Source organism: the organism of the source record quoted next, unplaced genomic scaffold (genome assembly GCF_019419815.1).
Source record: "Pyrus x bretschneideri cultivar Hongxiangsu unplaced genomic scaffold, Pyrus_bretschneideri_v1 Contig8, whole genome shotgun sequence".
Taxonomy (NCBI): Eukaryota; Viridiplantae; Streptophyta; class Magnoliopsida; order Rosales; family Rosaceae; genus Pyrus; species Pyrus x bretschneideri.
This window is the reverse complement of record NW_025999820.1, coordinates 11,063,567-11,086,924: the sequence shown is the minus strand read 5'-3', so window position 1 is coordinate 11,086,924 and position 23,358 is coordinate 11,063,567. Positions and strand designations below refer to the sequence as shown.

The 23,358-nt window shown below is 38.2% G+C and overlaps 4 protein-coding genes and 1 pseudogene across 4 annotated transcripts; 1 reads left to right on the top strand and 4 right to left on the bottom strand.

Moving 5' to 3' along the window:
* Window positions 1-11: 11 nt before the first annotated feature.
* LOC103951872 lies at window positions 12-2,222 on the bottom strand. Its single transcript, XM_009363340.3, has 8 exons — window positions 2,004-2,222; window positions 1,826-1,872; window positions 1,552-1,670; window positions 1,186-1,268; window positions 953-1,074; window positions 705-869; window positions 474-567; window positions 12-369 (listed from the first exon to the last, which is right to left on the bottom strand). Exons 2-8 carry the CDS (start codon window positions 1,851-1,853, stop codon window positions 174-176), a joined length of 807 nt encoding a protein of 268 aa, XP_009361615.1. The 5' UTR covers window positions 1,854-1,872; window positions 2,004-2,222; the 3' UTR covers window positions 12-173.
* Window positions 2,223-8,752: 6,530 nt separating this feature from the next.
* LOC125473115 lies at window positions 8,753-10,119 on the bottom strand (annotated as a pseudogene).
* A 143-nt stretch (window positions 10,120-10,262) lies between these two features.
* On the bottom strand, window positions 10,263-14,284 carry LOC103951870 (probable disease resistance protein At5g66890). Its single transcript, XM_009363339.3, is given in 6 exon segments — window positions 10,263-11,284; window positions 11,516-11,775; window positions 11,896-12,251; window positions 12,707-12,978; window positions 12,981-13,034; window positions 13,337-14,284. Coding segments are annotated over 6 exon segments (2,406 nt in total). The 5' UTR covers window positions 13,965-14,284; the 3' UTR covers window positions 10,263-10,448.
* Window positions 14,285-17,741: 3,457 nt separating this feature from the next.
* Window positions 17,742-18,539, top strand: LOC108867556 (cyclin-D3-2-like). The gene is made up of 2 exons (XM_018648555.2): window positions 17,742-18,300; window positions 18,387-18,539. The coding sequence occupies exons 1-2, from the start codon at window positions 17,842-17,844 to the stop codon at window positions 18,537-18,539; spliced, it is 612 nt and encodes a 203-aa protein (XP_018504071.2). The 5' UTR covers window positions 17,742-17,841.
* Window positions 18,540-20,271: 1,732 nt separating this feature from the next.
* Window positions 20,272-22,479, bottom strand: LOC103951869 (UPF0481 protein At3g47200). The gene is given in 5 exon segments (XM_009363337.3): window positions 20,272-21,144; window positions 21,146-21,429; window positions 21,432-21,795; window positions 22,063-22,108; window positions 22,287-22,479. Coding segments are annotated over 3 exon segments (1,347 nt in total). The 5' UTR covers window positions 21,760-21,795; window positions 22,063-22,108; window positions 22,287-22,479; the 3' UTR covers window positions 20,272-20,409.
* Window positions 22,480-23,358: the final 879 nt, after the last annotated feature.

Genomic DNA, 23,358 nt, shown 5'->3' with positions numbered 1-23,358 from the left:
CATTTCGTCAATGAATCATGAACTTCTTCACTATTTCATGCAACAGATCATAGCAATGGTTTACAACAAATAGAAACCGTCACACATTTGGCAAAGGTTAAACCAATAAAATATTATCTCAGAATCACCACGGTAAGATGAGGATTCTCTTATTAGTGCATAAGCATGATATGCTAATTAACCTTGTCCTGCTGCAGAGCTGCTTTTATGAAGTCCAAAACGACTGTCGCTAACTCAGCTTGATGTGAGGTGTAGCAATGGTTAGCTCCTTCGATAACATGTAATTTGTGGTTTGGTATTATCTTTGAAAACTCGAATGCATCTTCAACAGGGATGGCCTCATCAGCAGAACCATGGACTGTCAACACCCTTTGTACAGAATAGTCCATGAACTCGGTCATGCTCACAATGCAAGAAAAAGGCAAAGGAAACATAAAACAGTGAAAACAAAATTAATTAGTTTGCTTAGTTACCGGCATTCTTTGTCAATATGAAGGCATGATTCGTGCATATCAGTACTTAGGCGATCCATCAGACCTTCCTTGGTCACACGGTAAATCACACTTCCTGCAAGCACAGCATCCATTTATGGTGTGAAAGGCCAGAATATATACACATTGCTTGTTTTTGTTTGTTTACTTATGTGGGCAATTGTCGAATGATCACCACACATGGTGAGAATAAACACAACCATTGCAAATTACCTGTCTTAGTTTTAACATCAATGAATCCTTCCTTCTTGATTATTTCCATGAAGTCTTTCCCAAATTGTTGTGCAATGCCTTTCTTCAGATCATAACGTCCAGAAAGATTGACAACCGTACGAATTTCATGATACTTAGAAGCATACAGCAGCACCACACCAGCTCCTGCATGCAGTAACATCAATCTATAAACAATTTTGGCACAAAGATACAGAAATCGTGATTATTTAAAACAATCCGGCACATACCTTTACTGTGCCCAAGAATTGCAGTTGGTGGCCGGTTTGCCCTAGAGAAGTGTTGGACCACAGCATGCAAGTCCTCGGCCTCTCTCCGATAGTTGCCATACAGAAAGGTGCCTTCACTCTCTCTGAAACCCAAAGTAAACCACAACTTATTAGAGCATCAAATTATTAGCTTTAAAGCATAATTTGCTATTAAATTCATGAATTTATAGTCCTATAACACCAAATTGCCTTACCCATTTCCAGCAAAGTCGAAACGGAAGGAACTAATTCCTTCCTTTTCCAATGCAACAGCAAGGTTCACCATAGTTGTTTCTTCCTAGAAATCAAAAGACCATGTTGCTGATGTATGCAATAAAATTTTAATCAAAATATGACCACAGATCGAGTTATTAACGAAGAGAAATGATTTCTGCACACTAATTTTATGATTTTGCACACCCTTGTTTATTCGATCCAAAGGCTACAAGTATACAGAGGTGTGCATGGGGAGAAAAAAAAAAAGCCCGTTGACTGTCGATATCATTTCTCTTGAAGAAATATTTCACAAAGTAACTTAAACTCAAAGCATCCTAGCTAGTTATAAAGATGGAACTAACAACCTTGGAGGCTCGAAAACCATGGCATAAGATTACAATCTCCGCAGAACCGGTTTCATGTAATATGCCGACAAGCTTTTCGCCATGTTTGTTGGGTATAACGATTTTCTGTTGCGGAACTACTGAAACAAGTGCAATACACATTAAGCAAACAGCCATCAAATTTCTTATCAAGTACTGTAAACATATTGCTCTGAGATTGGTTTCTTGCAACTACAACACATACAACATACATACGTACACAAATACATATATTAAGGGAGATGATGTTTCTTACCTGCTGGGTTTTGTGCAGCTTCTGCCATTTTCAAGATTCGTTTTGGGCTGCGATTAAGGGGAAGATTAAAGTTTGGTGAAGGGAAGCTTATGCAAGTCAAAGAACTTGAGAGCAGCATATTAATTGAGATTATAAACTAATTAACGATTAATTAATCCCCAAGGCAGTGGAAGTTTACCTAGAAAACTTTTGCTTGCTGCTCTTGTTGCTCTGAATTGCAATCTACACAGCTCCTGTGAGTTTGGAACTGGGAGAGTATCGAACCAATCCGGTCAGATCAGTCCCAACCAAATACTGTCTTGGGTTTTTCAGGTTTTGGTGCACAACAGTCTCTCTTTTACCCGTTGAACCCTTATTATTTCTGGGATTATCAAAACTGCCATTTATCTATCCTTTCTTTTGGGAAATGATAAACATATGTTGATATTCAAGCAAAATATACATCACTTTTAGCTTCTCACGTAACAATATTTGATTGTATCTATTGTTTTCTAACTTAGTATTTTTTTAGTATTCAAGCAATAGACTAATATAATATACTCTTCGGCAATAGCATAACAATATCAGAACCAACCAAGAATTTCACTCAACCATCAGGTTGAAAAGAGGGTCGGTAGTATTTCTATTTACTCGTAATTGGGAGGTCTAATACTATCGGCTCACATAGATAATGAGTAAAATACCTAATTATAGTTGGCCCACTTTACGATTTAGATAAAAACCCCTTATTAAAGTATAAATGAAAAGCCTATAAAAAAATGTGATTAGAACTTGAGTGCAGAAAAGAAGACACATCACACATAATTGGCTAGGTTCATGTCAACCTTGGCTTAATTGTCGTTATGAGACAATAAAATATCATTGTTCCGCTAATGTCCCACTTAACCCCGTGTACTTTTCCTCCATGTCTCACATTATCCACTTTGTTAACTCTCTCATCAAGACCCTAATGCTTCAAATTTGAGTTGAATAGAACCTTGATTTCATGAGGCAATAGTATATATATACATCATGAACTTCACTAATTCATCATCATGAACTGCACCCAATGTGTGGCCATTGGACTTGATATAAGCAAGGTATGAACTGTTCTGAGAGGCTCTAAGGATCCATGATGCACCCCACAAAAGCTCTGTTGTGTTTGGCTCATACATTTGTGAGTAATTACGAGTCATGTGTTGACAACAATTGAAGACAATGTGAATGCTACAAGGAAATCGCAGCAGCCATTTGTGACTTTGTGTGTTTCGGTGGAAGGATCACATTTCTATGCGCTGCATTGAAAGCTGCAGGCAAGTGCTACAAAAGAAAAGCAAGAGTACGCTTGCTTTTTGACTTTGGGAGCATTTTGCTAGAAACGTGATGTCTTGGCCTTTATTTAATGCAAGAAAATGCTTGCATTAGGCATGCTTGCCGAGTGAGGGGGCATGCATCACAGAAGCATCCAAAGAGATGGTGAGGGCATTTGGCTCTCCCATGGGCACAGTTTAGAGAAATCAAGAGAGCTAGAGTGAAAGATCTTCTGGTTAAAGAACTCTTGAGGTAGAGTGAGGCTTTTAGGAGAATTCTGTGAGTGGGTGTACAAGGGATTCAGGATTGGGTTATGTCGATATAACTCATGTGTAACGTGTACTGTTATTCTTATGGTGAAGAACAATATCTCTCTGGGAACGTTGGCAGGATTTTGCCGAACCTCGCAAATCTCTCGGTGTCCTTATTTCTTGTATTTTTATTATGTTCAACTGTGTGAATGATTTGGTGAGGTTCTCATCTTAATCTCGATTCCGCACCGAACAGGCCTAGGCACAACAAGCTCATCCTAATCAACAGCACAATTGGAATCATGAGAGGAACTTTAATGGGATTAAAATAAGGGTAATATGTACCGATAGAACTGGTTACAAGTTTTCAATAAAAAATAAAAGTGAGGGCTCTATAAATTATTGTATGTTTGGTGTCCCTCCAACTCTATTTTTTATTAGAAGTTAGTGATGTGTTCTGTTTGTACGTATTTTCCGTAAATGAAAGCAATTAGAAGCAAATTATGCATATGCATTTGGGTTACATGGGTATCCTGAGTATTAGCAGTAAAAAGGGCAGACCACTGAACCAATTGAGTCATTGTAAGAACCTCTGTACTTGTTTGCAAAATCAAAAACATGCATGGCGATCAAAATTTTAAAATTAGCGTTCTTGTTAACACGCGGTGAAGGCGAAAAGATTGTTAAAATGAAGTCAAATTTTGTTATATAGATGTCTACTTTCGTTGCTGTGCGGAGCATTTTTGCAGAGTAAGAAGAGTCAGAGTCTTTGAACACCATGGAAGCTGCAGCCAATGCAGCAGCAGTCTCAGCTGCAAAATCTGATCCCGGATTTTGGGTTGATACCTTGTATACGTTGTGCGGCGTATCTATGTCCTTCGACCTTTCCCAGCACCAGACCACCGTTGGTCAATGTTAGGATCTGTGACCTGCAACCACCAAAACATGTGACTGTCTTTAGGACATCTCTTCAGCTCCAAACTATCATCGTTAATCAAAAGTCAATTCTTATAGCCTTCAGTACCATGGTTTAGTGCCATATTTTATTGTCTATTTAGTATTCCCAGTTCTATTTTTTATTAAGGGTTTATAACAGATTTTATTTGTGCATATTTGCTTATTTCTCTTACTTGAACATATAAGGTTCCGGGGGTTGCAGTGGCTGCTTTTAAAAGATAATCAGTGCTTTGCATTGTCAATCTGGCTACGCATAGAGTCACCAAATTCAATCACACTCCATGCCAGCAATGTAGTGCTGAAGGCCATTGGCAGGCCAAACTTGACATTGTCTCCAGCATCCTAGTATCCCCCTACTGTGGCCACCTGAAATACAGTTCACCTTCAATTGAGCCATCGGACAAGCCAGAATTATCCCTCCAATTGAGCCGCTGGTTGGCGGGCAGTTTCCCAGACCTCTGACCCTCAAAGAAGAGGATCAAGTTCTCGAGAGCATTTCAGTGGTCTTGAGGAGTGAAGGCAGTACAGCATAAGCTCAGCAGACAGAGTTAAGCATACAATTTTTGTCCCTAAAGAAAATGTGACAGCAGAAGCTATTATATGATTGCTAGTGATTGCAGCAATAACAGCGGAGGCCTAGTAAAAGACAGGGTGGTGGGTTTGAAATGTGTTGAGGTGGACAATGAAATTTATAGGCAAAAAAAGGTTGGGAGAAGAGGGAAGTTGGTTGTTTGGTTGGTCACGGGATCAACTGCGCCAAAAATGGGACATTTTTCTGTGAGGACAAACATACTAATGGTGCAAAGTTACAAACTTTTATCCTCTAGAATTGGATATCATGAAACTGAAAAGTCACAAAAGTGAGACAAAAGGACATAATAGAGTTCACAATTCTCCAAGGTTTTTTGCAGCTTCTGCCATTTTCAAGATTCGTTTTGGGCTGCGATTGCGGGAAAGATTAAAGTTTGGTGAAGGATTCCACCACAGTTGCCCTCGTCTTCCGAGTTGCCCGAGTTTCTGCTATAGGCTCAGCCTCCCCATCAGAGTCTCCAAAACAGTTCTAAGAGGTCTTTAGCATGGCTAGATCCATCACCTTGCCTTACAGCCTCGGTCGCAACTTCTTGGAGGACAAAGGCGTGCCCAGCTTTTTCATTTTGCCCGACATCCACTTCTTCAGTGTTGCCTTGGGCTGCAAAGTTCAAAAGAAGCCAGAGAAAGGTCAATGGAGGGCAGGTTATAAAATAAACATAAAATACAAGTTAGGGGAACAAAAGATACCTATAAGAAGTAGTTGGTTCTTCTGATGAATCATCTTTTTCCAACCTTCAAGCTCACTCAACTTGAGATATGACTTGATTATGAGGTGTCTGAAGATGCAGTCGTGAAACTCCCTGATATCCCCTGCATACTTCTTAGCCCATTTGGTCTCCCACCAAGTGGAGAAGTTTGAAGTGCACTCAAAGTTCAGCACAACGGGCTTTAGGGCAATTTTGCTCATAACTTCAAAGACTGCGTCAGGCAGTTCGGAAAATGGCTTCTTGAGGAGAACGAAGACGGAATGAGGTGCTGCAGTGCAAAAAATAAAAAAAATGGCACATAGATGGCTTGTCTAAAACCCAGCTACCTGCTACAGAAGTTAGGGTGGTAAATTTTCAGCTCGCGCTTATAACAATCGCTGTGGACTTCCCATGTCAAATCTCTTGGTTGGATGTAACTGATAAATTTCTCTTTGCATAAGGCACTGATGTCCTCCCCGAAGGCATCTTGGAAGGCTTGGACAAAGAACCAAGGATATCTTCTTAGCACTGAAGCTCCCCATTCCAAGTCTGCCCAAGTCCGGTAGACTCTGAAAAAATAGAGGTAAGAAAAGGTAGAATGGTTGGTTGGAGAAGCTTCATCCAGAATGCGGGCAAGAGCAACGTCTTCTGGGAATTCTAGGTTTAGTGCCCGGAGCTCGAGGAAGTACCACTGCAACTACAGGAGAAAATACATGTGCTTCTGATCTCTGTTAGCAGTAGAAGAGGTCGGGCTAAAATTCTTCTTAGCAAACGGGATAAAGCCCGTGAATGAGGTCTCGTAGCTCTTGAAGGTTGAAGAGTTATACTCCAATTGAATGATAGAGTCAGAACAGCTTGAGCTCTCTGCAGTCGGGCGAGTAAAAGGAGACCAGTCATGGGTGACATCCATAACTTTGCCTGAGGGCTTTAGCCGAAGACTTTAGGCATGTCAAGAATGGTTGGGGACATGGGGCCCATCCTAAAATCAAAAGTCTTTGTCCCCGAATTTCAGAAAAGAAGAGCTGTGGTCAGTAGCTCAGGCTTGGCAATTACGGTGGTCTTAGAGAGCATTATCAGCTCGTATATACCATTATTCATCCATTTCGGCTTGAAAGTAGGCTCGAGCTCATTTATCCACTGTGTCCAACCTTCATCTTTCATCATAGGAAAACCTCTTCGATTGTTCGACCACTTGGAGGCCGAAATGCCCGCTTTGGCCAAATACGGGTTAGGAGTGAACCAATTAGACTTGGCCATGTTGTTATCCACTGAAATTGGGACCTGAAAGGTCCATGCAGGTCCCATGAAGTGCACTCCTCCCTCCTCAAAGAAAAGTGATTTTGCAGGCCAGCCCGAGGGCAATGAAGGTCGTTGAGCAAACGACGCATAGTGGCGATGCCCTCACCAATTTCATGGGAAAGTTGGGTAGCTTTGGGTGCCATTGAAAGATTTTGAGAAGAAGATGGGAGGAAAAGTAAGACTAAAAGCAAGAATTGAGAAAGCAAGAGAAATTTTGGAAATTATGAGGGTTCTAAGAAATTTGGGATTTTGGAAGCTCGAATTGCTAAGGTACTTGGCCGAGGGATTTAAGTGAGGATTATATAGTATGCAGTTAGTTAGTGTTTAAGGTTATGGGTTAGTGTAAGGGTTTAGTTAACAAACAGCTATTTTAAATGGCACAAGTCCCGAGTAAAGGCATGCGGCGGTTGTTTAATCATCATTAACGCCTCGATGTGCAAACTCAACAATGATTAAAGGGGGCACTGTTTGGGTTAATATTTGAATATTGGGTTGGCATGAAGGAATGCCTAAAGGTGCTAAATTAAAGATGACTTGCCCGAAGCACTTAGAGGAAGCCTAAGAACAAATTGAAACCTTCTCAGCCAAGATACAAGTCATGTGTTCATAACTAAAGTGACAAGTGATGGAGACTAACCTACTATCAGCCAAAAAGCACTTTCCAATGGCATTACAAGTAAAAAAGTTGATGACTCACAACACTTCAAAACCTTTCGTGCAAGAGCAAAGCCCTGACCCTTGGGCCAAGACGTTTATAAAAGAACGAAGAGAAAACAGAGACAAGGACACTCAACCAATCAAACAAACAAGCATACAAACTCTGCTCTCAAGCTAGATTTGCATCCAAAAGCTGAAATCAGCCTAGATTCAGTTCTTTTAGCAATAATTTCTTTAGGAAAGCTATCTTTATCTAGTTTAAAAGCTCTACTACTCTCTAGTATTGTAGTATCGATTCCCTTATGTAAACTTGTTAACTATCCATCATTTTTTAGCATACAATCACTGTGAACTCAAAGAGAAGTGGCCACAAGAGGTTCAACCTTGCCAGATAAGGTGAAATCTTGCCGGAGTCTCTTTGTTTGTCTTCTAAAAATAGTAGATCTATTACTTAATACACTTTCCAGCATGTATTCAACTCATTTCCACTTGTTTCCTACTTTAAGAGTTTCATTTTATTTGGATCCGGTTACCTTAATAGATATGCTTTCATTTAAAACCAATTTGGAACCAAGCAAATGACTTAAAGGGTTATGAACTCCCTCTGTCCGAACATACAAGATTATGAACTAAAAGTCCTTGTTTACAAGGCAATAAGAAGAACTTAATACAAACTTAACCCATCTGTGACAATCCTTTGATAACAAGAAGTTTTAGTAACTTAGGGCGCAAATAATCAACTTAAAACACACTTGTTTTACATCTGGCAATGGCACGCCTAGCACTTTGTTTTGATTGTGAGCCTCAAGGCTTACACCTAAGGCCCTACAAAGGCACCTTTCAAAACTAACGTTATACTTTTCTTGTAGCACACCAGCAAGCAAGAGCCCAATTACCAAACATACATCCAAAGTGCCAATCCTTTGGGGAGCTGTGATGAGGTCCAAAGGTCCTTCTCCGGAGAAATCTTTGCCCAAACACCTTCAAGAACAGCTTTCTTCGGGTCAGTTCGTTGTCAATAATCCAAGCTACTGCCGTCCACTTAAATCTATAAATATTTGAATAGGATGAGGATTACTTGCATTTGATATAGCTATTTACTAAAAATCCACAACCTTGAAGTGTTGATTCTCAGATAGTCATAAGCCAGGAGCTGCTGATCTGCAGTTGCCAATTTTTTGTCTTTTGACCCTACAACGATTGCTACAAATTTTAAAAGAAGCAAAACACGATTAGTACCTTTAAAACATGATTTAGTGGAACGTTGATTCAACAATGTTGTTTCTTTTTTGCACGTACCCTGTTGGTAATTTATTCATCAGCTCCAGCGCAGAAGAAGACCGTGATAGTGCAATGAAAGGTTGCCGAGGATTCTTCAATGCTTGAAGAATGATCTCAGACATTGTCCTCAGCGTATTGACCTCTAAACCCTTGCTAACTGATATGAAAGGCAAGCCTGGATAAACATGTTCTGGAATCCCTTGAAGAAACGACAAGCTGAAAAACTTGCAAAGGAACTTGGTGGAATTTCCAAGATCACGGCATAAGAGTTAATGTGACAAATCCGGAGTTTGGATCACACTGTTTGTAGGCGATGAGGTTTCTGAAAAGAGACTCTGCATTGGATTCAATGTCTATTGGTGGAATTTCCGTAACTCCCTTTTCGAAGGTTATGTCAAGCATGTTGCTCCAATTACTGTTTTTACTCTTGAATTTGACACCAGCTTGAAGAAGTTCCATGACAGTTGGTATAAGTTCCCAAAACCTTTTCAGTGTTGATTGCGGCTGGTGCGAGGAAATTAAAGAGGCTCTTATGGCATCAAGTAAATGTCTAGTTTCCCCTCCTTCTTTGATCTGTGGAGTCTGGTCGAATACAGACAACTCAAAGAATTCAAGAGCAAGCTTAAGTAGAGAATACTTGTCATTTCCTACCGTGTGGCAGAATAGACATTCAAGAACTTGCTGGTTTTTGAGTAGAAACAAGTCGTTTTTTAAGTACCTTGAGCATCCAAGAGGTATACTCCAAGGGATCAACATCATCGCAGGGTACCAGTCCTTCACTCATGCGGAGGAGTTCAATATGCAACCATCAACTACCAACATTTCCACAAATTTTCCACTACAAATGTCGAATTTTTCACCATAGCAATCACGACAATATTGTTCTATGCCTCTAATGGCCTCGACAAAGCACTCCAAGCTGGTCTCTGAATTAGGTTTTTCAAGTAGGCAATGTAAGCACCACCGTTTGATTTCCTCCATCACTTGCAAGTTCTCTTCTTCGCAGTGAAATGGTCCTATCGAAACCAAACTTGAAACAAAAGATTATTTCGTTATGCCTGTGTTGTACTTTGGGGACTCTAAATGCAACTACAAGCTGGGAATGGAGGCTGCTGATGAAGCTTACCCCGAATTGATGATACTATCAATTCCACTTGATTTTTATTTTCACGCAAGGTTTCCGAATTCACATTGTTTCCTGCAGTCACATCTCGGTCCTCATCCCTAATTTCCAATCATGGAGCGGTGATTAACTTTGTCTACCATCATGGAGTAGTGAATGGTGATTAACATTTGCAATCACAGATCATATTTAGACAATTTTAATTTTCCAATAGCGATGATATCAACAATAGCAACGACCTATAAATGGAACATATGTTGCATGCCTACATTAGCTTAAAAACGGTAAACTGCAACTTAGAATATCTCAATATATGATCATCTATACCAAAAGTAAGCACAAATTGATGTGATGAAAGTTGGAACTTGGACAGAACCAAGAACGAAATCAAACAAGAGAAGTTCATCAAGAAGATAAAAAAATAAAGAAAACAATGCAACAGAAATCAGAAAGACGCTGCTCCAACATTTATTTAGGAAAGATAGGTCTCACAACGGAGGCATTTCAAGCCAATTCAGATTGGGTTGTTCTTTTGCCACCTTGATTTTGTCTCTGGCTATGAAGTGTTCCCACAAATGTTTCTTCTCTTCATCACAAATCACTTTCTCTAACTGCACGTCAAGAACCCGCACTGATTCAGGCAACTCGTCCAATCTTAAGCATTGTCCTACATTGATCTCTCTTAAACTGCTCATCTTATCAATGCCTTCAGGCAACTCCTTAATACTGAAACAATTATACATGTCAAGAAGGTTCAACTTAGTGAGTCTCTTAATCGAGACCGGAAGCCTTTCCAAGTCTGCACAGGACCGTAGTCTCAATACTTCCAAATTCTCCAGCTTTCCAATCTCTTCAGGCAAGGCAGATAGCTTATGGCAGTTGGTGATACTAAGAATCTCCATATGAACAAGATCACAGAGCTCGGCAGGCAGTTCCCTCAAATCATCGCAATAATCGATATTCATTTCCTTTAGACCTGGCCAGGCATTAGAAATTGTGATGGAACAATTGCAGAAAGCTTGACCAATGTTACACATGTATAGAGATATCTTCTTTAGACTCTTCAATGGTACGAAGTTCTTGGTTATGGAATGAATTGAAATGCGCTCTAATCTGATTCTCTTCAGATTTGATAATAATTTCAGAAGATGAAAATTATTCAATTCAGTAGGTAATGAACCATATTTTGTGACTATTAGAGCCTTCAGTTTGTCAAATTTCTGCACAAATTCAGGTACGGCATTGTTCTCTGTCGTAAAATTCAAAACTAGAACCTCAAGTTGTGGTAGACGGACACTCTTCCATTGTGTTGAGGACTTTCCATCTGCAAACAATATGCTACAAGATATGAGTACGAGAGAAATTAAATGAAACTTATGTGCAAATCTTAGCATGTGTGTCCGTGTGAGCATGTGCATTTGCGTGTGTACATATACATGTGCTTGTGTATGTTTTCTTGTGTCATGAGAAAATAAATGATAATGCTATTCAAATCTGAGTGTGTGTGTGTGTGTGTGCACGTATTTGCATTTCCTAAAGAGAGATATGGGACAACCAGAGGAGATAGATAATAGGCGAGCATTGATGGGTTGAGACTTCTGCACGTATTTGCATTTTCTAAAGAGAGAGATGAGACCACCAGAGGAGATACATAATCGGCTAGCGTTGATGGGTTGATTGTCTCCACTTACGACAATCAGTCTTTTTCTATATTCTATTGGGTCTAGTTTCGCATTGTAGATAGCCAGGTCTTTAAGCCGATCATGCTGTCTAACAAAGTGTTCGATGTAGTAGCCATCCAGAATCTCTATATTCCTGGTAGCAATCCAAACTCAGTCAGTTGCAACTTGCAGTTGTATATTATGGTAGGAGATACTCATGAATAGACATTTTCAATGAGAATATTATACAGGAGAGACATAAAAGCTTGCGTACCTAGTGATCACAAGATTTGCCAGACCTCTGCTGGCGAGATCATGGAGGATCGTAATGGACAGAGAGTCCACATAGTTATATAACTCTGCCCACATATCAATGAAAGCAGCAGCAGAGATTCTTTGACCTTCAGGAAATGAAGCAAGGTCCATGAAACATTCCTTGATGAAAGCCTCGTTGTCACCTAAGGCATCTATGCTACTTTGAAGGTTAAGAAGCAACTCAGTGTCAAAATCAGGAATAGAACCTTCAAACCAGTCTGCTAGACTTGAACGCCAGAATTCTGTATCTTTTCCGCAAAGTGATTTCCCAATCACTGAAATGGAAAGCGGAACTCCCTTACAGCGCTTTAGTACCTGCAGGTTAGTTGTACCAAATGATGTCAATTACTATCTGAGTTGCAGACCGAAAGTTCAAGTTTCTTATAACATCTCAATGGTTTCATGAAAATGGTTAATGACTAACTACTTATCTTCATTCTGATTTTAGTTTTAGTTCTTAGGTAAAGGGAATTGTTATTAGTACTCTAATAATCTCATTCTACAGTCCAAACTTTCTATATTAGGAAAGAAAAATACACTTATGAGGAGTGTAGAATGAGATTTTTGGAGTGCCAATAACACTTCCCTTGGTAAAATCATGATTGTGAATGATCATTTGCAGGTTCATATTGTAAAATGGGTGCTCACTTCTGTATGTGTAGACTTATCGTAAAAGATCAAAACATTTTCTTTTCCCCACTTTGTTGCGCCTATAATTTGTGAGGCCTTGATAAGTATATATGTTGTGGATTGCATAGTGAGAAATAAACCTCTCTCAGAAGATCTTGAACAGACGAGATATCTCCCCGGGATGCTGAATGACGCAAAAGAGTCATTGAATCTTCATCATTCAAAGCTTTGAGATTATACGGAGTGCCAAATCCTCGAAATTGAATTCTCGATGTCACCAAGATCTTGCAATTTTTCAATTTCAAATCGTAAAACTCCTGAAGAAGAGATTCGGAATTGGACCAAACATCATCCAGGACCAACAGTAGAGGATCTGGTCCTGCCATGCGTTGACGTAGCCACTTGTATAACGATCTAAGTTGGGCTCTTTCGAAACGCGGACAAAGAACATATTTTCCTTGAATATAGCTATCAAATACAATACATGAATGTATTAGATAAATGTGAAAACACAGAACGATAGACGATGGGAACGTTAAGGTAGAAAAAATTAAATCTTGATCTCAAGTGCAGCCCTGGTATAGGCAACGAGTATGAACCGAGTAAGGCAATTTTCTCTATGGAACCTAATCCAAGATAATACCAGATACTACTCATGGCTAAGAGAAAGCTTGAATTTCGAAACCAGATATTCGAGCAATTGAAATATTCCATTTGTGGATTATCTTTGATTTTATATATCAATTAGCAGTTAGAAAGTATTATCATACCTTTGACATCCTTATCTTCACAGAATTTAATTGCCAATGTGGTCTTCCCGCATCCTCCGAGACCATTCAGCACCAACATTGAGACATTGTCCTTAAGAAGCATGTTCTTCAAATTCCTCAAAGGCTCATCCAATCCAACCGTGACATCTGCAAGTGTAGTAACTGATCGCAAGTTCTCCCTCGAAACAACCATTTTCCCCAACGCATTCCTTGATCCCTCCTCAGTCAGTATCCTCAACAACCCGTTTAGACACTTTTTCAAATCAACAAGTTGCAAGGCGTGGAAGACGTTCCACGGGCTAAGCTTGGAGCACTTGCGAACGAGCTCGTTTCCATTCTCTATTTGTTTCACCATTTTTCCCACTTCCCATTCTGGTTGATCCAACACGTCCTTCAACTTTGCTACGCCTTTTTCTTTTTTCTTCTTTTTGGTCGAATACTTGTTCTCTATGCTTTTGATCAGCGGATTTAACTCTTCTAGCTTTGAATCGAGATTTTCGAGGGGCTCTCTAAACATCGGATTCTTGTCCTTGACATCCTTAACAGCCTTATGTAGCATAGTAAACCATTTTACTAGATCAGCCTCTGCAAAAAGCTCCTCAACTTGAATCTTCAAGCCTTGTTCCATCCCAGCTTCTCTCAAGCAAAACCGACACCGAAAAATCCGAAAACTAACTTGCAGTCATTTCAATCCAAACTTAGAGACGAGAAGAACAGAACCGTATGAAAAAACGCACATAAAAATGCTCTCTTGACAAAAGGAAGAATCCGATTCTGCTTCAGTGGGAGGCTAATAATTTCTGAGTTCAATCCATTGGCGTTTACTTTTAGCTATCTCCATTGCACTTCCGGTTTGTTTTTTTGCTTGTTAGCCTCTTGTTCGGCTTTCGCTGTTCTCCTTGCTTCTTTTGCCCTGGCTAATACATCTACAGTTTTCCCACAAAAAAAAAAATTAATAACAATCCGAAAATTCTCAACCCGTGCAGTTGTTATTTAAGAAGACAATATAGTTTTTATTAAAAAGGAAATTAACCAAAAGTTTAAAAAAAAAAATTTCTTTTAATGAAAAGTTATTTTTAAAGGTGTAATAAATATTATTAGAAAAATATATAAATGTGATTTTTCATTAAATATAAACAGTACCGAAAATATTTTATTAAACCTCCCTTTATTAAATTGGTCAGGCCCACAAAGATTTTCACCTGCAATACAACATCCTTGGAGTACAGAGCAGCTTACTGCAATATTATTAAAGCTTTCCTACCAATGATAAGAAAAAAATCAAAAGCATTAAAGATATAATATTTCGAGGGAGTTGTTATTAGCATTCCAAAAATCTCATTCTACACTCTAAACTTTCTATTTTAGGAAAGAAAAATACATTTGTGAAGAGTGTAGAATGAGATTTTTGGAATGCCAGTAACACTTTCCTATTCGATTGAAGATTAACTCAATCAAGTAGGTAATTATAATTATATCCAATCAAAAATAATTTCAAGATATTATTTAATATTTTGGGATGACTCACCTTCTACACAAGTAGCCGGTCCTAGCTCTAAGTTCCACCGCTGCTCTTAGGCTGTCATCTAGGCTAAAACAACAGACCGGCTTCTCTTCAATTTGCTCCACTCCAACCTAATAGGCTGGCACCCAGCCCACACCAGGCAAGAGACCGGCCTAGAACCGACAGACCCAAAAGCGGGGCCATCTGACGTGAAAAATCCTGTGCACGGCGGCCGCAACGATGTTGGCCATGGGGGCGTTCACCATGAAGCACCTGATTTTAAACCTGGTCGGAGCTCTTCCCACAACCTTTAAACTCCGCTGGCAAAGAAATAAATCAAATCAAAGTTTAATTCTTTAAATTTTATTCTGGGTTCCAGACAATTGGTCTATGATCGTCCTCAATCAAATCTGAACAATCTCATTTGCCCACAATTTATGAGCTTTCAAAATCACAATCCTTAACTTTACCTTTGATTTTGAATTCGAAATCCCAACCCCTAATCCCAATTCGAACAAGAAGGTGCAGTTTCTTACCTTGACCTTGAGGTAGAGGCATGTACAATGCAGATGCAGCAGTTGAACAAGGGAGAAAGAGACCGAGAGACTGAGTAGAGCGAGAAAGAGAAAGAAACAGAAAGAGAGAGAAAGAGAGAAACCGAGTTAGAAAATAAAAGTCAAAATTATTTTACAATAAAAATTAATAATATTCTAATAAAATTGACTAGGCTATTTAGTTTTAGGGGTGGAGATGCATTTAACCTATTACTGTTTATTGAGGTCTATCACTATTCACTGAGTGGATTAATGCGCTGGGTGCTGGTGCATATTTTTAGGGATGGAACTGTTCTAAATACCGCATCTTCTCCAATTTCTAGTGAACTTTTACTATGCATTTAAGTCCTAAACTATCTCTTATTTAGAGAAACTGACTTAGGCGATCTTTTGGCCAACCCCCCACCTCGTGCGAAAGGTGTTTACAATGCAATGATCCAAAGATAAATAAATAATAAATAAAATAATATTTGGAAATAACTTAAAATTTTAGAAACTACCCTGCAACTTGAATCGTTGATATGATTAAGCCTAAAATATGGTCAATTACTAATCACTGACGGAGCAACTAAGACCATCTCCAACCGATGGCTGGTTAGATGGCTCGTTTTAGCCTTCTGACCCTCCAATATTCTCCAAGATATTAATATTTTAATGAACAATACAAGGCCATATTTACTTCCGTCTCCAACCGAGGACCAAAGGGCCAAAGGGCTCGTTTTAGCCCTATCACAAAAAACTGTCTCCAACCGAGGGCCATAGAGCCAAACATAATTTATTATTTAAAAACTACAACTTAAATGTTGTTTAAGTTTCATGTTGTTAAATGTTTTTTTTAACAAATATGAAAAACTAGAAATGTTTTTAATAATTTGTTAAATGTTGTTAAAAACTACAAATTTTGTAAAATAAAAGTTATAGGAAAAAAATAGAATTTAAAAAAAATGAAAAATATAAGTTATAGGAAAATTTTCGTAAATAAAAAATAATAATAAAACTGTAAAAAACAAAAAAATTCAAATCAATCATGTCGGTTAAAACCGATAGGAATACATTTATACTAAATAATATAAATGTATTCCTGTCGGTTTTAACCGACAGGATTGATTTGAATTCTGGCTAGCCCCAGGTTGGCTGGCTGGTTGGCTGCAACCAGCCCTCTAGCCCTCTCTGATTCCACAACCCTCTGGCCTAGCTCTCTAACCCTCTGGACCCTTTGGTTGGAGATGGCCTTAGGCCAGAGGGCTGTGGAATCTGAAAAGGCCCCATGAAATCGGAGAGGGCTAGAGGGCTGGAGGGTTGGCTATATGCAGCCAGCTAGCCCGGGGCTGGCCAGAAAATAGAGCAATCATGTCGATTATAACCGACAGGAATATATTTATATTAAAATTAAATATAATCCTGTCGGTTATAACCAACAGGATTGCTTAAAATTTTTTTTTAATACAACGGCTAGTCAGCTAGCCGTTTTATTCAAATTTTTTTAATTTTTTTTGGTTTTTTGGGCCAATTTTTTTTTATTTTAAATTCTTAAAAATTCTAATTTTTTTCCTATAAATACCTAAACCATTCATTAAATTTAAGTTCTAATTTTTTTGGTTTTTTGGGCCAGTTATCATTGTAGTTTTTAAATTTAAGTTGTTGTAGTTTTTAAATTTAAATAATAAATTATGTTTGACCCTATGACCCTCGGTTGGAGACGGTTTTTTGTGATAAGGCTAAAATGAGCCCTATGGCCCTCGGTTGGAGACGGAGGCAAATATGACCATGTACTGTTCATTAAAATATTAATATCTTGAATAATCTTGAAGGATCAGATGGCTAAAACGAGCCATCTGGCCAACCATCGGTTGGAGATGGCCTAACAAGGCTCAAGTGGGTTGTAGCATATGAGAGTTTTAATTTTTTCAAGCTTAAAAATACTAATAATTTGAGTTATTTTATAATTTTTAATTATTATAGCATACCTAGCAAATGAAAAGTTTAACTCTAGGACTACTTTTAAGAAATGTAAGAGTTAATAAATTTTAATAAATTAATTACTTAACCGATACTGAAATTAAATAGTATTAATTCATAGTTTTATACATACGCGTCTCTTAGAAAATAAAAAGGTCAAATCAGATAAATGATGCCTGTAATCATAAAGTATTCGAAAGATAGTTTCTGTACTAAAAAAATTCGAATTTAAACCCCTGTGATGTACTTCATTAGCAAATTTAATCTAAAAATGATTTTTCCGTTAATTATATGTTAAAAGTGATTTTTTAGGCTCTCTCTCCTAAAAAAGTAAAAGAGAGAAAGGAATAGACTTAAAGATGGACATGGGCATGAGCTCAACCCTTTCTCTCTCCCTTGTTCTTTTTGTGTAACGACCAAAGCTTTTCTTCTCTTCTTCTCCGAAGAAGAGGGCTCTACAAGAACCCCAAGAGCTCCAAAACCCTGCAATGGCGTTCGATCCTTTATTATTCTGCGAAGAAGGATTTGTGGAAGATTTGGGAGACAATGGTAGCAAGGAAGAGAGCAAGAACTGTGATGGGTTTTCAAAAAAACAATCAACTTTCCCTTTGATTTTCCTGGAAAGTGATATGTTCTGGGAAAATGGTGAACTTTCCTCTCTAATCTCCAAAGAGGAACAAACCTATGTGTGTTTCAGTGGAGAAATCTCAAATGGGTCTTTGATGGCGGCTCGGAAAGAGGTGGTTGAATGGATTCTGAGTGTAAAGGCACACTATGGCTTCTCCTCTTTGACCGCCATTCTGGCTGTGAACTACTTTGATAGGTTCATTGCCAGTTGGCCGTTTCAGAGGGATAAGCCGTGGATGAGTCAGCTTGTTGCCGCCGCTTGCGCCTCGTTGGCTGCCAAAGTGGAGGAGACCCATGTGCCCCTTCTCTTAGTTTTGCAAGCATGTGTAAATTTCCATTTGTAATTTGAGTGTATGTGAAATTGCTGGACTGTTGTGTTTGTTGAATTTCTCGTGATTGTGATTAGGTGGAGGAAACAAAGTATGTTTTCGGAATGGAGCTTTTGGTGCTATCAACTCTCGGGTGGTGGATGAATCCAGTGACCCCAAATTCATACTTTGATAACAGAAGAATCTCTTTTGGACTAAATTTGCTAACGGAGTACACTATAAGGGTTTAAATCTGAGTTTTTTTAGCTAGGAATTATTTTTCGAATACCTTATGACCACAGAGATCATTTATCCTATTTGGCCAAATAAAAAATCATTATTAACTTTCAACATTCATTATTTTAGAACCTACAACCATTTCCAAGCTTTGGATTAATTTAAAACCTAAAATTTTTAGCCTAAAAAATTTAAGTTTTAACCCAAAAACAGTTTTTCTGATTTTAAATTATTAAAAAAGAAATTTAGGCTAATTATTTTTAAATAACTTTTTATAAAAAAAAATTACGTAGACTATCCTAAATTAATTCTATTAACATTTTAACCTTAAAATATTTATATTTCAATAAATATTGAAAAATCACTATACCAACACATGAAACTCATGAATCACTAAACCGACACTTTGGAAATGGGAAGAAATGATTTTGGAAGATGGTACAAAGAAAAATTGGAAGAATTGTAGGAAAAAGTGAAATTTGTGCTGATGTTTGAACAAATACATATGTATTTATAGAGTTTTGGGTGAATTTTGAGTTAAATAAATTTTTTTTACGTCAAATTCAAAACATCGAATTTAAATTTGATGGCTGACTTGGCAATTTGAGATATTGTCAATATTTTCCTTCCACCCGGTATACCAAAATTTATTGCTTCTTTTATATTTTTTTTAAACAAAAATAATAAAAGTTGTGTGTTGTTGGTATAAAAATAATAAAATAGTACTTAAGTATGTTAGCATTTAAGGTAAGACAAGCGGAATGTCTTTAAAAATAGCAAAAATTAAATTTGAAGGTAACTTCAAATTTGATTTTATTTTATCCATGTAAATCGTTAAATTTTATAAATATAAAACAAAAACATTAACTAAATTAAATATGAACAGTTGAATCACAGAAGGAGAAGATGGTCACAAAAGCAACCTTTGGGCTCAACTTAATTAGCCAACTAAAATAGCCAACTAAAATAGCCAACAGGAGGCTGACATAACCCACGTGGGTGGGGTCACAAACTTGCAAGCTGGTGCGCGTTGGGGAGTTGGCGCGTCCAGTTTGCGCGGGTGATGTGCAATTGCTGGTTTCACACTAATTCTATTCTATTGTTTGGCTTTCGTCATTCTCTTTGGCTTCTTTTGTCCTGAATAATACATCTTCGATTTAAAAAATAAAAAATTAGAAATGGTCTTAGAAGAAATGATTAGATTTCAATATTTTATTATTTTATACATTTAAATTAAATACTTGCACGTTTTTAGGTTCCTACTTCGTACTTTCGTAGGACATCCTCACTATTGACTTTTGGCTTTTTGACTTTTTGACTTTTTGAAAGCTAAGCAATAGCCGCCCATTTTACACGTTTCACGTTTCTGAAGGTTTAGTTAAATGTTTTCATGGTTAACTCTAGTTGAAACATAACTTATGCATAGTTTAAATTTATTTTTCTATATTTATTTTCTCCTCTGATTTTATTTCAGGAGGTACGCAAGTTTCAATGGTTAATTGTTATGAAATTGGGAATCACATGCCTCCTTACATAAAAATAAGGACAGAATTTGGCTGCTGAAAATTCAACAATCGATTTTGCTTACACTCAATTAATAATGGACACGTATCCAAATTTTGATTAAAAAAATCAAAACTTGAACACGTGTTCATCCGTGATTGGATGTAAACGGGACCAGCTGCTGAATTCTTCAGCAGCCAAGTAGTTAGGAGTATAATAATGCAACCAAATCACCTGATCATCTATCAAGGAAAGGTTCGATTTTATAACAATCCCGATTCATACATACAATGATACAAGACATGATCATTTATTTAGTAACTTCATAAAAGACATGGAAAAAAAAAGCACGCAATTGCATGGTTTAAACCGGAGGCTTAGCTAATAGTAAGACAGCATGGAATATAAGGTTTGTAAGAAGGTTAAAACTAGGATCGCGAGTGCAGCAACAACTGACATGATTGTCCATGGATTGCTGAAATAATCGCGGCTGAGAATTGTTCGCCATCTGTTCCAGCGATGGTTATAATACTGCTTGACATTCTTGGTGAGCTCCACATAAGAGAAATGGCTGGGAATGGTGTCCTTGTAGAGGCCGTTGAAGAAGCAGGCGAGGTCCTCTTTGCTCAATATGGTAGTTATAATTCGTTTCTGAATAAGAAACTCCGCGTCTTTGCTAGACTTAATAAGGTTATCCAAGATCACGGCGTAAGAAGTAATATTACAAATCGCGATGTCTGGCTCACACTGTTCATATGCGATGAGGTTTCTGAATAGAGACTCTGCATTGGATTCAATGTCTATTGGTGGAATTTCCATAACTCCGTTTTTGAAGGTTATGTCAAGCATGTTGTTCCACTTCCTGCTTTTACTCTTGAATTTGACACCAGCTTGTAGAAGTTCCGTGACAGTTGGTATAGTTTCCCAATAACTCGTCCCTGTCGATTGCGGCTTGTGCAAGGAAATTAAAGACTCTCTTACGGCATCAAGTAAATGTTTAGTTTGCACTCCTTCTTTGATCTGTGGAGTCTGGTTGAATACGGACGACTCAAAGAATTTAAGAGCAAGCTTAAGTAGAGAATGGTCATCATTTACTTTGGTGAGGTCGAATAGACAGTTCAAGAACATTCCAAGGAAGCTGGTTTTCGAGTAGAAACAAGTCGTTTTGAAGTACCTTGAGCATCCAAGAGGTATACTCCAAGGGATCATTATCGTCCCAGAGTACGAGTCCGTTATACCTGCGGAGGAGTTCAATAATAAAGCAACCATCAAGCACCATCATTTCCACAAATTTTCCACTATAAATGTCCAATTTTTCACCATAGCAATCGCGACATTGTTGTTCTATGCGTCCTATGGCCTCGACAATGCACTCCAAGCTGGTCTCCGGAGTTGGTTTTGGTCAAGTAGGGAATGTAAGTACCACCGTTTGATTTCTTCCATCACTCGCAAGTTCTCTTCTCCGTGGTGAAAAGGCCCTATTGAAACCAAATTTGGAACAAAAGCTTTTTCGTTATGCCTGCGTAGTACTTTAGGGACTCGAAATATGCAGCTACAAGCTGGGAATGGAGGCTGCCGGTGAAGCTTTCCTCGAAGAGATGATACTGTCAATTCCACTTGATTTTTACGGTCACGCGATGCTTCCGAATCCACATTGATTCGTGCAATCACATCTCTGTCCTCATCCGTAATCTCCACGACGGAGTGATCATTAACATTGTTGTCTACCATCACGAACGCCTTTCTAATTGCCTACTCAGTTTAAATCTGCTTTTTAATACAGGAAAAATTGAAACTACTGTTACAAGCTGCAACCAAATTAATGTCAATAAGTAAAGGGATATTCACACTCTTGTTCATTTTTTTTTCCATTGATATTCTTCAATCTATTCGATCGGATGCCAAAAATTGAGAGAAATGTGTGAGAAGTAAACATAGGTATTTGAATGTAGATCGGAACCTGAAAACTTCTACGTCTACTATATATGCTTAGTAAAATAAAGAATAAATTTGTTGACAATTACTAGAACTTACGAGGTTGATCGAATTTGATGCAGTTTCTCCTCTGCAGTCTAGCAATCTTTGGACATTAAGCAAACAGCCATCAAAATTCTTATCGAGTTTGAGAATATAAGAATAATTTCTTGCATCAAAATACAAATTACTAAACATATTGCTCTGAGATTGATTTCTTGCAACTACAGCGCATACAACATACACACACAAATACATATATTAAGGGAGATGAAGTTTCTTACCAGCTGGCCGGTTTTTTGCAGCTTGTGACATTTTCAAGATTTTTCTCGATTTTAGTAAAAGAGTAAATCTGGGCGAAGCAAGTTTTATAACCAAGTTGGTTGGCAGTGAAATGATGAAAATGAAAACAGGGCGAAGAACAAGTTTCTTCTGCCACAACTTTAAAAAGAACCACCAAAGAAATTTCCCCATCGAATAAATTTAATTATTGCCTCCCAAAATTATATTGAATTTATTAATTAAATCAGCATTTGGGCTTTGATGGCGAGTGTCATCCGCTCCACACTTCTTTTATATAATTTCTTTTCCAAATTTCTTTTTATTTTTCAATAATTTAACAATATTTTAATTATGTCCTATTCTTTGACAGTAACGGAGCCTAGGTGGTGCATTGGGGAGATAGGATTAGACGGTTCCTCTTTTTTGAGGAGTTTTAGGAATCCTTTAATTATGTTCTTTCATCATAAATTGGACGGTTAGAAATTATTTAAAATTAACTACAAATAATACATAATGAAAACTGACCACACAATATACGATGAACGAACAAAATCAAAGGATTTTAAGATCCTCATTGTGAGGATCCGGTGATGATCGTATCTCTGATGATGATTCTATCTCATGCATTGGGGAATCCTTGACCCCAGTAAGAGCAACTCCACCGTGGTGGATTGCTCGGGGGACAGGCCAGAGAAAAGGGCCTGAGGCCCTGTGGATTTGCTCCAGCGTGAAGGAGCCTGAGTGGAGGTGGAGGCCCGAGCTCCAGGCCTGTGAAGAATTGCCAGCCCGAGAGCTCGAGTGGATGTGACGCCAGGGTTGACGTCAGCCCGGTGTCATGCCCTTTTTTTATTTTTTTTTTCTATCAAGCGCTTGCACCCCACTCGTGCATGGGGGCGCGTCGCCAACATATTTTCAGAAAAATCAGCCCACTTTTCAGACTGAAATGTTACTGTTGGGAAGTCACGTGGCTTCCCACGGTCCGTTCGATCTCAACGGTAAAAAAAATAAAATAAAAATCTTATTTAATATTAATCGTTCGATCTGAGATCAATGGTCGATATTAATAGGCTTTAT